The sequence below is a fragment of the Neoarius graeffei genome, chromosome 3, assembly GCF_027579695.1.
Source record: "Neoarius graeffei isolate fNeoGra1 chromosome 3, fNeoGra1.pri, whole genome shotgun sequence".
Classification (NCBI taxonomy): domain Eukaryota; kingdom Metazoa; phylum Chordata; class Actinopteri; order Siluriformes; family Ariidae; genus Neoarius; species Neoarius graeffei.
The window spans coordinates 82,745,169-82,758,526 of record NC_083571.1 but is presented as its reverse complement, the minus strand read 5'-3'; the positions used below and the strand labels follow the sequence as shown (position 1 = coordinate 82,758,526).

Genomic DNA, 13,358 nt, shown 5'->3' with positions numbered 1-13,358 from the left:
ACACAAGTCTATGGGTTGGTTCTCAGGAGGACATGGTCCTCACCAACTCCTATAAGCAAACATATAAAAATATCTTTATGTACAGCTCTGTTAAGATCCTGCCACAGCATCTCAATGTGGTTGAGGTTTGGTTGAGGCTACAAAACAAGTCCAAATTATCATTCCTCCACCACCATGCTTAATACTGTAGCTGGTATGAAGTGTTTGTAATATGTTGTGTTTGTTTTTTCCAAATATGATCTTGTGCAAGATGACCAAACATTTCCACCTTGGTCTCATCAGTCCAGAGGATATTGTTCCAGAACTTTTGGGGTTTGTTCATATGAAATTTTGCAAACCTAAGTCATGCTGCCATACTCTTTTTGGAACATTAAATTTGCTTACAGAGGCCTATATAGGTCACATGGTGTAGCTCTTTTTTTAACGTCTGAAAATTAAACAGTCTGACCTTGGACTAACTTTGCTGGAACACCCACTCCTGGAAAGATTGGCAACTGTCTTGAAAGCTCTCCATTTGTAAACAATCCTTCTCACTGTAGAATGGTGAATTTCAAATTGTTTGGAGACGGCCTTATAACCCTGACTGTAATTTCACTTTTAAATTAATTGCTCATCCTAGAGGTTAGCATACTTTTGCAACTCACAAATATGTAATATTGGATAATTTTCCTCAATAAATAAATCACCAAGTATAATGTTTTGTCTCGTTTATTGAATTGGGTTCTCTTTATCTATATTTAAGATTTGTATGAAAATCTGATGATGATTTAGGTCACATTTCTGCAGAAATATAGAAAATTCTAAAGGGTTCAAATACTTTCAAGCACCACAGTATTTTCTCTTACAGTAAAGGGGGAATTATAGCATGGTTAAAACTGAATCATGTTGAACAATATTATGTGCATTGTAATTATTCTGCACTATGATGCTGTTAGAAAGCAAAATAAATTTCATCTTGCTTATTATTCTTACATAAAAATGAACATAGCTGTTGGGACAGATCACAGAGGTCAAGATAAGGTTTCTTACATCAGCTAGATAAAAAAAAAAAAAAACATAATTGTGTCTGGACTCTTAGCGTGGGGTCACACACATGCGGTAGGGTTTGGGTGCATACGTGAAGCTCAGCTGACCCTCCAAGCTCAGCTCAGCTCCAGGACAAGGGGAGAATGTAAAGCACTGCAGCAGAGAGGTGAAGAACAGGAAGAGCTCCATACGAGCCAGCTGCTCCCCCACACATGCTCTCTTACCTGCACAATTCACAAATAAGACATCTTGCTCTAACTATTACGATTAGCTGTCATTCCATGTTTGTATTATCCATTTTTCACATATCTATACAGCATTGTCTATTTGCTTTACCTGCTGAAAATGGCAGGAAAGCATCTTTCTTCAAGAACCGGCCTTGATCATCCAGAAAGTGTCCTGGGTTAAACGTGTCTGGTGTTTCCCATATGTTTTTGTCATTAAGCACAGATGACAGGTTTGTAGTCATAGACGTACCCTAAAGAAGAGAGAAAAATCCATCATCTGTTAAATTGTATTTGTGTATTCATAATTATTATTTTATTAAGGTGATTAAGGTCAAACCTTTGGTATGAAGAATCCACCCAGTACTGTATCTTTAGAGGCCATCTTGGGGAGACCCAGAGGCGCAATGTTGCCCATCCTTTGAATCTCATGAATAACAGCTTCAGTGTAGGGCATGTTGGGTTTGTCGGCCATGCTGGCCTGGCGTGACCGTCCAATCGCTTTGTCTATCTCTGCCTGCACCTTTTCTGGAAAAATAAGATAATAGTCATAATTTGAAAAATATTTGTGCAGCAAATTGAATACGAGTGTATATTTTTTAGACTTAACAGACTCTTTCTCCATATTCATTTGTAAGTACTGGCTTATGATGTTTATGAATTAGTATATATATGCACTTACTCTGTATCTCAGGGTACTTCATCATGAAGAGAAGACCCCAGCGTATTGTAGTGGATGTGGTTTCTGTCCCTGCTTCAAACATGTCCAGCATTGCAGCCAATAATGTCTCAATGTTAAATCCAGCTGCAGGATCATTCTTTTTCTAAATTGAATAGTGTTAAATATTGTGTATGACTGGCTCATTGCATTTTTTTTTTTTTGCAATTCAGGCCCACAGTCTATACCAGAGAAAATGTGTTAACATCTTTAACAAACCTTCTCTATTTCTAGAAGGAAATTGTCAATGTAATCCCGAGGATTTGAGGGATCCCAGTCCTCTTTATGTTTTCTCATTTCGTCTTTTAAGAATTCTATTATTTTTGCGTAGTTGGCAAAAATCTTCTGATGGGGGCCAGGAAGATATTCAAAGAGGCGAGGGAAGGCATTATACAGCTACCACATGCCACAGAGGACACAAAAATAAAACAGTGGTGAATATATTTGTGAATACATCACATAATGAAGCATCACACAATAAGTTGGTCACAAATAATAATTCCAAAAGTGACATTACATGTAAGATAATACAGGAAATCATCAAACTGTGAATAAAAATTGTTTGATTTGCTCTAAGAGCAGAATTTCTGCCTACTGACCTGAGACTGGGTAGAACCTGACAGAAAAATAGCTTCAGCATCCAAACGCAAGATATTCTGAAAATTTTCATCATGATATTCAAAGCGGTGACCAAAAACTAATGTAGAAATGATGTTTGAGACTGCATTGTTCAGGAGAAACTGAGGATCGAAATGATCTAAATGGACATAAAAATATGATTTGTACACTACATACATAAATTCATTGTGTATGTCTATTTATCATATATGATTTATAACCAATAGTCTTAATCTTAGGTACTTTATATTTCTTAGTAATGGGGAAACCTACTTTACCAAAGAACTCACCCCAAGAATTACCTGAATAATAACTTTAGGAGTGGCCACTTACCCTGTTCTGCTTTGAAAGCATCACACAGAAAGATGCTCTCCTGCTGGATACTCAGCTCTAGGGTCTTCTTCCCTTCACCAAAGTGGCGTAGGTTTGTAAGGACAAACTTCCTCTGGTTTTTCCACAGGTACCCATTACTGAGACCTACACCTTCAGAGCATGGCACAAGAAGTCTCAGTGTATACAGTTAAATTAGCTGATGTATAAAAAAGTTTACATGTAAAGCATGTAAAATATTTCACCAATCTTGAGCATTAGAAACGCTTGAATGCTGTTTTTTCCTTTAGTTTTATTTATTAAGTTGATAAAAGGTCACATCATGTACACATAATATTTTTCAACCTAAACACTGGGATGAATGGGTTGGGTCATTTTATTGGTTTATGTGTACAGCGTTGGGGAGGTTTTGTGTAACCCTGCAGCTAGGTTAGTGAACTGGTTCTTTCTCAAGCACACTGTAGACAGTGCAGAAGCATCTCCCCTTATTAAAGGGGTTAAATTATTTTCAGCATCTTATGAATATAGTCGATTCCACGCTTAATTCCTCTATTACCGTGAAAGATGCCAATGACTTGTTTGTTTCACACGCAGAAACTACTCCAGACGTTTTTGAAATATGGCTGAATGTATACACAAATAAACTTACAACGTCAGTAGAACAGTTTACACTGAGCAAACCTGCCTATTTACTTAAAGATATCAGTGATATACTGTATAGCAAAATGTCATTCCACAGATAACAAAGAGCAATCTGGAATGTAATGTTTCCACCTCTTGCATTTTCAGTGTTTTGTTAGCTTTATCATATTTATTAAATCATATTTTACAGGGATTACTTAAGCAAATTCCCTCATATAGTAAGACAATAAAACATCATTAGCAATCTAGTAAATACGACCCAAAATACTGGTTCATTTGTCATGTTAATGTTGGGTTAAGTGAACAATCCAGTGTGTGTCATATCCAATAGATAACCAACCACTTGTTTAAAAATTAAAACAAAAATAAAAAACAACTCAATGCATTTTACAAATAGTGTACATAATAAACTACTGCTGTGATGACCTGGTGACTTGTCCAGGGTGTACCCCGCCTTTTGCCCGTAGTCAGCTGGGATAGGCTCCAGCTTGCCTGCGACCCTGTAGAACAGGATAAAGCGGCTAGAGATAATGAGATGAGATGAGATAATGAGATGAGATGAGATGAGATGAGATGAGATAAACTACTGTTTGTTCATCAATGTTTTGTTACTTTTTTTGGGGGGGAGAGTGATTCTTCTGATAATGTGGTATCAATGACGATGTATTGGTGAAAAAATGCAATACAAATTGACAAAAGTGCATGCTCCTCCCCTTATGTCACATATCACACAATATATTTTACTTGCCTAGTCCATTAAAGAGTTTGTGAAAGAGAGGGATAACAGGACGGTCTACAAAGCTGTCCAGCTGAGAAACGAGAGCCTCCTTCACCATTTTATGTCCAGAGATAAACACAGTTTTCTCACTGCCCCAACGCAGGCTGAAAACGTCTCCATACTTCTCAGCAAGCTTAATTTATAGATACAGAAATAACAGAGAAAAGACTGAAAGGTACAGTGAATATAAAAAGTGAATAAAAAGATTTTGAATGTTGATATGGTACAGTGAATAAAAAATATTTTTAACTGTTCATTTTTTTAACATATTTTCTACACATGTACCACAAAATATTTTTATTATTTTGACGTAAAACTTTTTTAAGGAGTTTTTCATTTCTGGATACAGCTGGTAGGAAAGAAAAATATATACATATAAAAATACAGTTGTTCTACTCAAGACTTTTTAATGATTAAAAACTAACAAAAAAGAAAGAAAGAAAGAAAGAAAGAAAGAAAGAAAGAAAGAAAGAAAGAAAGAAAGAAAGAAAGAAAGAAAATGGTCTTTTTAGCCGACCTTGTCGATTGTTTTGATGTCATGCTGCATGAAAATGTTTCCCACAAAAGGTAGGTACCATGGTCCTGGTGGAAAATTAGATGGATTTTTATTTCTGATGATATCAAGAAGTAGTAGGAAAAGAAAAAATCCTATAAGCCAGCTCTTTAAATCAAGGTATTCCTCTAAGTAGTGTAAGAGCATTGCTGTGGTGTGTGAGGCTTCTGCTGATAGGTCTGCTCCTGTGTGCAAAGGTTTCTGTCCTTTGTCTGTTTGAACTCTCGACCCATTGCTGGACTGGAGCAGCAGGAAGAGATTATGTAAGGTGAGTCTGAATTCTTAAAAAAACATTACCAAAAAAGCTGTTTCCTCTTCACTGTGTTTTTCCCACACATTAAATTTTTTTTTTTTAACTGTTGGGCTGCTAGTATTTACACACATGCCACTTTATTAGAAACACTATACTTGGGGGCATCGCGGCTCAGGTGGATAAGGCGCCATACCATAAATCCGGGGACCCGGGTTCGACTCCGACCTGAGGTCATTTCCCAATCCCTCCCCATCTCTCTCTCCTGTTTATTTCCTGTCTCTACACTGTCCTATCCAATAAAGGTGAAAAAAGCCCAAAAAATATCTTAAAAAAAGAAACACTATACTAATGCTGTGTAGAACCCTCTTTGCTCTGACAATAACTGCCTCAATTCCTTATGGTATGGATTCCACAAGTTATAAACATTCCTTTGAGATTCTGGTCAATGTTGACACGATTGCATCATATAATTGCTTCCAATTTGTCTCTTACACATTCATGCTGCAAGCCCACGGTACCTATTGGATTTAGAACTGGTGACTGGGGAGGCCATTGATGTCCACTGAACACTCTGTCATGTTCTTTGAACCAATCTGAAATTGATATGTGCTTTGTGATATGGTGCAGTTAAGGGCTTCTTAAAAATTCTTATTTCAGAATATGTGCAATTCTCTGCCTGGTGGAGAAAAACGGTGCACGTGTGTGTGCGCCCACAGTAATACTGTACTCATTCAGATCATTAAGAAAATACTTTACTCCATCACCAAAGAACAAACTTTGAATGATCAATGTCTTCAAACTGCCCTGTGCAAAGTGGAAACAATTCTCAATGCCCGTCCCATTACAGTAACATCTGGAGATTCTAAAGATCCTGAACCCCTGACTCCAACTCACCTGCTTCTTTTAAAAGGAAAACCCATTCTTCCACCTGAGCTCTTTGACAAGCAGGACTGCTATTCCAGAAGAAGGTGGAAGCAGGTTCAGTACCTTTCGGACCAGGGGCGATTTCTCAGAGACAACAAGGGAAGCCGAGCTTCCCCTAAAAATCTCTCCCCAAACTGCGGCATCTACGATGTTGAATTCTCATTAAAACAATAACTTGCATAACATAATATATGCCCAAGATTGTATTTACGTTCATAACTATCCTGTAACTTATTTGAGTGATGTCTGATGAACTTGCAGTTCGCTACGAGAATCACCTTTGCTGCCAGGCTGTAACCAGCGTTGCCAGATACTGCTGACGTTTTCCAGCCAAAATATGTTCAAAACCCGCCAAAATCCACTTAAAACCTCCCAATCTGGCAACACGCTGTAACCTTTCTTATTTCAATGGGCTCTATGCGCTGGCAGCCGGGTATCCATTGCAGTCTATGAGACGGCTCTGAACAGCCAATTTCGGCTAGTTGTTATTGGTTAAAATCGACAAAATCGTCACTTCCAGGGAAGCCGGGCTTCTCTGGGACTAAACAAGACACTCACTACGTTTACATGCACATTGAGAGAATTGAATTTCTGCCGTTGCTCGACTGAAATCGAAGTTCAAAATGCCATGTATACACCTTAATTCGGCTGAAATTGAACCGAACTTGATTTCTCGGAATCAAGCTACACGACCTAGTTTATGCGATTTCTGCTGAGCTACTTTGTGCATGTATACCCTATCGAGCTAGTTGTCGAGCTACTTCCGGAAGTGACGAGTGACGAGACCACAAGCGGGAAACACAACAGCCTCGGTCGGCATGACAACAGTAGTAGCGAGCAGCAGAAGAGGTCAGGAGGAACAAACGAAGAAGAGAAAATGGCGATGTAGAGCTCTCTGAAATGTGGGTGGAGTACAGAGGACAGCAGGACAAAGCTTCTGGTACTAATAGGCTTTTTATTGTCAGACTTTTCAGTTTAACAGCCTACTTTTATTCTTGAGAGAAAAAAAACCACACACACACACACGCGCGCGCGCGCGCGCGTGCGTGCGTGCTGTGTTCTAGTCCCGGGATGAGCTGTCCCCTCTGCTCTCCCTCTGCCTCCTTAAATAGGGCGCGGTTACTGGGAAGACACACAAACACAGGTTAATTACCATCAGGTGAAGTGATTCTGCCACTCACCTTCCCTGGCTCCGCCCTCCTGTTACAGACCGGCGCTTGACCACGCCCCCACTGCCACAGGCAAGCAGAAACGTGCACTTCTGGAGCAATGAGGAGACAGAGTTCATGCTCATTCAGCTTAAGGAGTTGAATATATTAAAATTCATGGACGGGAGAAAAACGCGCAATGGAGAACACGGAACTGATAACTTTGTTTACACTCTTGAATAGCTCTTCTTCATGACGACAACCGGAAGTGTACCAACACGATGGGGCGTGTAGCGCCACCTGTGGCTCGGGTGCACAATGCACCTCACACAATAGCCCGATTTCATTGTGTGCATGTAGGATTGGATTTCTCTGGCACCCTGCTGGGACCTTCAGCTCGATTACCGACAGCAGCTCGATTTGGATGTGCATGTAAACATAGTCAGTGGGAGGGACAAGAAGCCGGGCTGATAAAGGATTATTGGAGGTAGTGTTTGAAAGACATGAGGAGGGCGGGCTCTGTCGGCGAGGAACACGGAAGTATGATCAGTCCCTAGCGGATGTCGAGAAAGTGTAGTCGTGTGCTAAAGTGCTGTCCGAATTTCTTTTCATATAAACGGTTCTTCTCATTGATGTCTCTGTACATTATTCTGTAAATAAATGTAAATATTACTCGTTGTGCTCCGTTAACTTTCATCCATTCTATCAGTTTGATCATTCGTGAATTCACTCGTTTATTTCATTTGTAGTTCAATCTGGTTGTAGGCTAGCTTGAGCCTTATTGGGATCTGCAGTGCTAGCTGCTAACAGAAATTGGTGAAGTCTCTGGAAAGCACAAGCAGCTGGTATGACAGGGTCACAGACCATTTTCTGGAAAAGGAGCGGAGGGCAGAATTTGTGTATAAATAGTGTGCATCATATAATGTTCATGAATCTGAAGTGTGTATATTGTTCAGTAATGTTAAGAGAATGGTGGGCTCTGTGTTATAGGTTATACCTGGGTATAATATTCAAGGTTCTGTGTGTTGCATAGCCTACCTGGTTATGAATTTCCAGACTGTGTTGCAGAAGATGTTCAAGGATGTGTTGCACAGCTGGGTGTTGTGTTAAAGACTCTGTGTTGCATATCAGGGTATGATGTTCAAGGCTCTTCGTTGAATAGCCAGTGATTTTTGGATGTTTGATATTTTTGATTAAGGATATGAGGCACTAGCCTGGCAAGCCAGACTATAACATGAAATGTACAAGCAAAAATACTTTCTGCCACTAGGTAGGGTTGTCTAGTTCACTATGCTAATGGGGCACACCTTTCTATGCTTTGATATCCGGCCTACAGGTTTTACGATGAATGCGTAAAATGGGCTTCCCCTGTTTTAAAAACCAGCAGCCACCACTGATGTACAGTAACTCCTGGCCTATGGGCCGCATCATGGAAACCTTTCCTGATACAAAAGGATTTGCTCGTCGTGTCAGTGTGAAGACTCAGACAGGTATCTTCGAGAGACATATTACCAAGCTGTGTCTTATCAAAGACATGTCCTGACTGACAACTGACCTCGCTGACCGACCAGATAACCTTTTGACCAGTAAAACACCACACCTCACACTATTATAGCTTATATGCTTTACTGAAATCCCTCTCTATGACAGAATTTGAATGAATATGAATATGAATGAGTATGAATAAGAATGACTGAATACTTACCTGATTGTGTTTGTATGAAAAAAGGGATTAAAATGATGTGTGAATGTGAACCAAGGCGACTACTGAAAGGACTATTGAAATGAACTTTGATTTTTGGAAAGGACTATTTTGATTTTTGAGAAAAGAACTTTGAAATCCCCCTCATTTTTAAAAGTGGTAATATTTTGAATTTTTTTTGATGGACTATTTATGGACTATATATGAACTAATGAAACTGAAATGTGAAAAAAAAGGAAAGAAAAAAAACAATGTAACTACTGCTGCAATGGACATTGAAATGTTTGGCTTCTTGTGAATATTTTATGTTTATGAATTTCCATGTGATGGTCAATTAGGGGCCGGAGTGTTGGAGCCGATTTTGAACTCTCATCTCATCTCATTATCTCTAGCCGCTTTATCCTGTTCTACAGGGTCGCAGGCAAGCTGGAGCCTATCCCAGCTGACTACGGGCGAAAGGCGGGGTACACTCTGGACAAGTCGCCAGGTCATCACAGGGCTGACACATAGACACAGACAACCATTCACACTCACATTCACACCTACGGTCAATTTAGAGTCACCAGTTAACCTAACCTGCATGTCTTTGGACTGTGGGGGAAACCGGAGCACCCGGAGGAAACCCACGCGGACACAGGGAGAACATGCAAACTCTACACAGAAAGGCCCTCGCCGGCCACGGGGCTCGAACCCAGGACCTTCTTGCTGTGAGGCGACAGCGCTAACCACTACACCACCGTGCCGCCCGATTTTGAACTCTAAGTTTATGAATTTATTTAAATTATTTATGTTGACAAGATTCCAATGCAATGCAATTTAAGTCGACGAAATACTAGATTCATGGTTTAAAGTTGTGAACAGTGAATATGTTGCCATGTTTAGTTTGGTGATGAACGTGATTACCATGTCATAGCCAATTGTGTGGCAGCCTAACTGAAAGATTGATGGACATCTGGTTAACATGTGATATAGAGCTGGCCCACCTGGAGCAAGGTTGGCAGTGAAGTGCAAACAGTTTTCAACCGTGTGTCTGCGTCTACGATAGAGAGCTTGTTTTGAGTTGCTTGGAAAATTAACCACTCTTTATTTTTACACGCGTGTTGTCCGTAGTACTATCACTGCTCCAAGAAGCTGCAACTGAAAAGCTGCGTCTACAAACATCCTTACCCGTGTTATGGATTAAATGTTTTGAGAAAGACCTTTTTGTTGGGAAAAAACAGAATGTGAGTAAAAGTGTTGTTTTTTGGGCAGTCAGAGAGAGCGTGTCTGGGGCAGAGAGAGTCTCAGACATCACCGGTGTGCGTACATGAAGCTTCTTTAATAAAATAATCTCTCTCCTTAAGTCTTGGTATCTGCTTGCAATTCTTGATTGAAAGGTAAACTTTACTTCACAATCTAATACATCCTAGAAATAACCCTTACAAGATGGATACATTGTGACAATAAATGGATGCAGATGTGAGCACAGGTGGGTCAACCTGCTGGGCATTTCTCCCTCATGCACCTTTGATGGTGCTATTGTGTCAGCTGCAGGGTCATCAAATGAGAGCCACCCTTCACTGATGTTTCACGTCTCCCTACTGTCCCTTGAAGCCAGCCTTAGGATCCTCACTTTCCCCATGCTTTGTCCTTTCTTCAGAGCCAGAAGGTGGAAAATTCAGTTGTAGATGTATCCTAGCAAGCACTGGGACACATCGTCACGGGTGTTTCCAGAGCCATACAGAACGATCCAGTGACTAAGACTGTGGCAAGTCCCACTGGATCTGCTAATGCGTGCTCAGTGCTGTATAGATTTGCCTCACCACTGATTCAAAGATACACAGGATGTGCTGGAACACATCACCAATGTTTCCTGAGAAACATTGGTGATGTTTCTGTGGGGGAGGGGCGCTGCTCTGTGGCGACTATAGTGAGTGAGGCGTGTTGACATGACCTGTGTGTTGTTGTTTTTTATATTCTATGTTTTACGTATACCGTGTGTTTTAACCCGTCTAAACATCAACAACAGTTCCCGTCTAACAATGGCTTTACCTGCATGGATTATTATGGTTGCTCTGTTGGTCTTAAGTGCAGGGGTGTAGTGGGCGTGGTACGCGGGGGTACGCCGTCCACCCACTTCTCCCGAGGTGAGATTAAAAAAAAAAACCAAAAACTGTCATTCAATCACTGGCGGCTCGTTAATAGGGGCGATTTGGGCGACGCACTCCCAAACAGGGAGGGAGATTTTTTTTTTTATCTACTCCTACTACCAACAGTAATGTCATTGTCCAATCAGGCTAAGGTCGCGCCTGGTGTAGCCACGCCCTTTTGGGGCAATTTCTGTCAGGTTCAGATTTGCCCCAAAATCTCCCATTGACACTAATGGTACGTACGTTTTTTTAAAAAATCCTGCATTTTCTACTGGGTTTTATGTGCGCGCACAAGCAGCGTGCTTACGTCATACGCCTGTTGCGCCGCGCAAGTGTTGCCAGATTGGTTTTAAGTGCATTTTGGCGGGTTTTGAACATAATTTTGGGCTGGAAAACGCAACTTGCGCGGGAAATGTGTGAACATTCTATGAAGAAGATGGCGAGTGTTGAGTGCAACAATACGATAGCGTCTCTGAAAGAAGTTCCCTTTAGTCGTCGTACCAATGAGGAGAAAACGGCAATCAAACAGCAAGGACCTCCTAGACCGAATTTAAACATCAAGCAAGTGTCTACGAAGGGGGAGAAGACCTACTCAAGAGGTTTTAACAAGAACTGGTGCCACCGGAAAACTTGGCGAGCTGGCTGTGATGTAGTCAATGCTCTTTTTTGCTACCCTTGCGTTCTCACACCCTGGAAGTAGCACAGCAGACGGTACAGTGATATCTGATATTTGAATTTACTAGGCAAAAGTTGTTTTTGTGTGTGTTTGTTTTACCAATGGCAGTTTAACATTGCTATGCTTGGAATATTTCAGTAGCCTCAAGTTCTCTCTGACTTGGTGTAAATTAAGCACATTTTCAGTTTTTATATATTGTACAGTATATGTGTTCATTGGAGCCAGCAGCACCTTACCTTTTTTCCAACTTGTTAAGCCAAGCACTGACTACAAAACCTTGTGTAACCTTGTGTGTGTATAGCTAAATTACTAAAGCCTTTTGTGTTCATTGACATGCTTGTAATACTTTAAATTTCCTTTTAAGGCATGGCTTTCTGGAGGAATTCTTGGGAAAAAAAACTGCAGAATTTATTTAGAATTATTTGTTGTTAAAATGGTGCAATTCCATATAAAAAAAAAACACATAAGCTGCACATGTTTGTTTGATGGTTATGCTTTTCTTCATCTTTTTCAAAACTTAAATAAACACTTGTTTTGGATTTATATCCTGCCACTTTAATTGCATTCTTTAGAATTGAAGAAATTAGAATATGTTTATAATTAAGAATTTGTGTCTACTTATTATAGAATACTGGAATAATATGAGAAAATAAATGAGTAATGTAATATTAATTGATTGTGATGCCAAATGTTTTGCTTTGAAGGCTTCACAATGAATCTTCCTTAGTTTTAGCCTGGCAAGCCAGACTAAATGTGAATATTTGCCATTCGTAGGCAAAAATATTTTTGGCGCTAGGTGGGTGGGTCTAGTTTACTAGGCTACCTTAGTTTGCCACCTTTAACTTGTTTAGTGTTGCCACCTAGTGGAGAGAAGAGATATTGTCTATATTGATATCTGAATTTACCAGGCAAAAACAAGTTCGGCCAATTGATTTGCTACCTAGGTCAATTTACTTCAGTCCTGTGGACATTTACGGTCCGTGTAGACATAACGGGGGAAAATTGCCCCCCCGAAAAAAAATTCAGGAGCCGCCACTGCATTGAATGGCCTGAGTTTATACACTTTACAGTAAGTGACACGTGCCTTTGTGCTCATCATCAATGCCCCCCCCAATCGAACGTTACGTAAAACGTAGCGGCGCAAAGTAGAATAAATTCTAAACGCAGCCGAGATATTAGAATTATGTAAACGGTTGACTCCGCCATTTTAATGTTGCTTCGACCAACTAGAGAGCTTCGACAGAATAATAACAGTAATAATAATAACAATAATAATAACAGTAGGGTCTGTGTGTGTGCGCGCGTGTGATTTCCGGGCGTTCATGGTAGCAGCACCGAGAAGGCAACAGAACTGATATAATCGCCTGCCTGGTCATCCTTACGCGGATAATTTCACCACATACTGTATTATATATCTCATCTCATTATCTCTAGCCGCTTTATCCTTCTACAGGGTCGCAGGCAAGCTGGAGCCAATCCCAGCTGACTACGGGTGAAAGGCGGGGTATACCCTGGACAAGTCGCCAGGTCATCACAGGGCTGACACATAGACACAGACAACCATTCACACTCACGGTCAATTTAGAGTCCCCAGTTAACCTAACCTGCATGTCTTTGGGGGAAACCGGAGCACCCGG

General features: G+C 40.4%; 1 protein-coding gene across 1 annotated transcript; it reads right to left on the bottom strand.

Moving 5' to 3' along the window:
* Positions 1-963: 963 nt before the first annotated feature.
* On the bottom strand, positions 964-5,036 carry LOC132883643 (cytochrome P450 2J2-like). Its single transcript, XM_060917521.1, has 9 exons — positions 4,854-5,036; positions 4,307-4,469; positions 2,920-3,069; positions 2,568-2,725; positions 2,188-2,364; positions 1,933-2,074; positions 1,591-1,778; positions 1,363-1,504; positions 964-1,250 (listed from the first exon to the last, which is right to left on the bottom strand). The coding sequence occupies exons 1-9, from the start codon at positions 5,034-5,036 to the stop codon at positions 1,075-1,077; spliced, it is 1,479 nt and encodes a 492-aa protein (XP_060773504.1). The 3' UTR covers positions 964-1,074.
* Between the last annotated feature and the right edge of the window lie 8,322 nt (positions 5,037-13,358).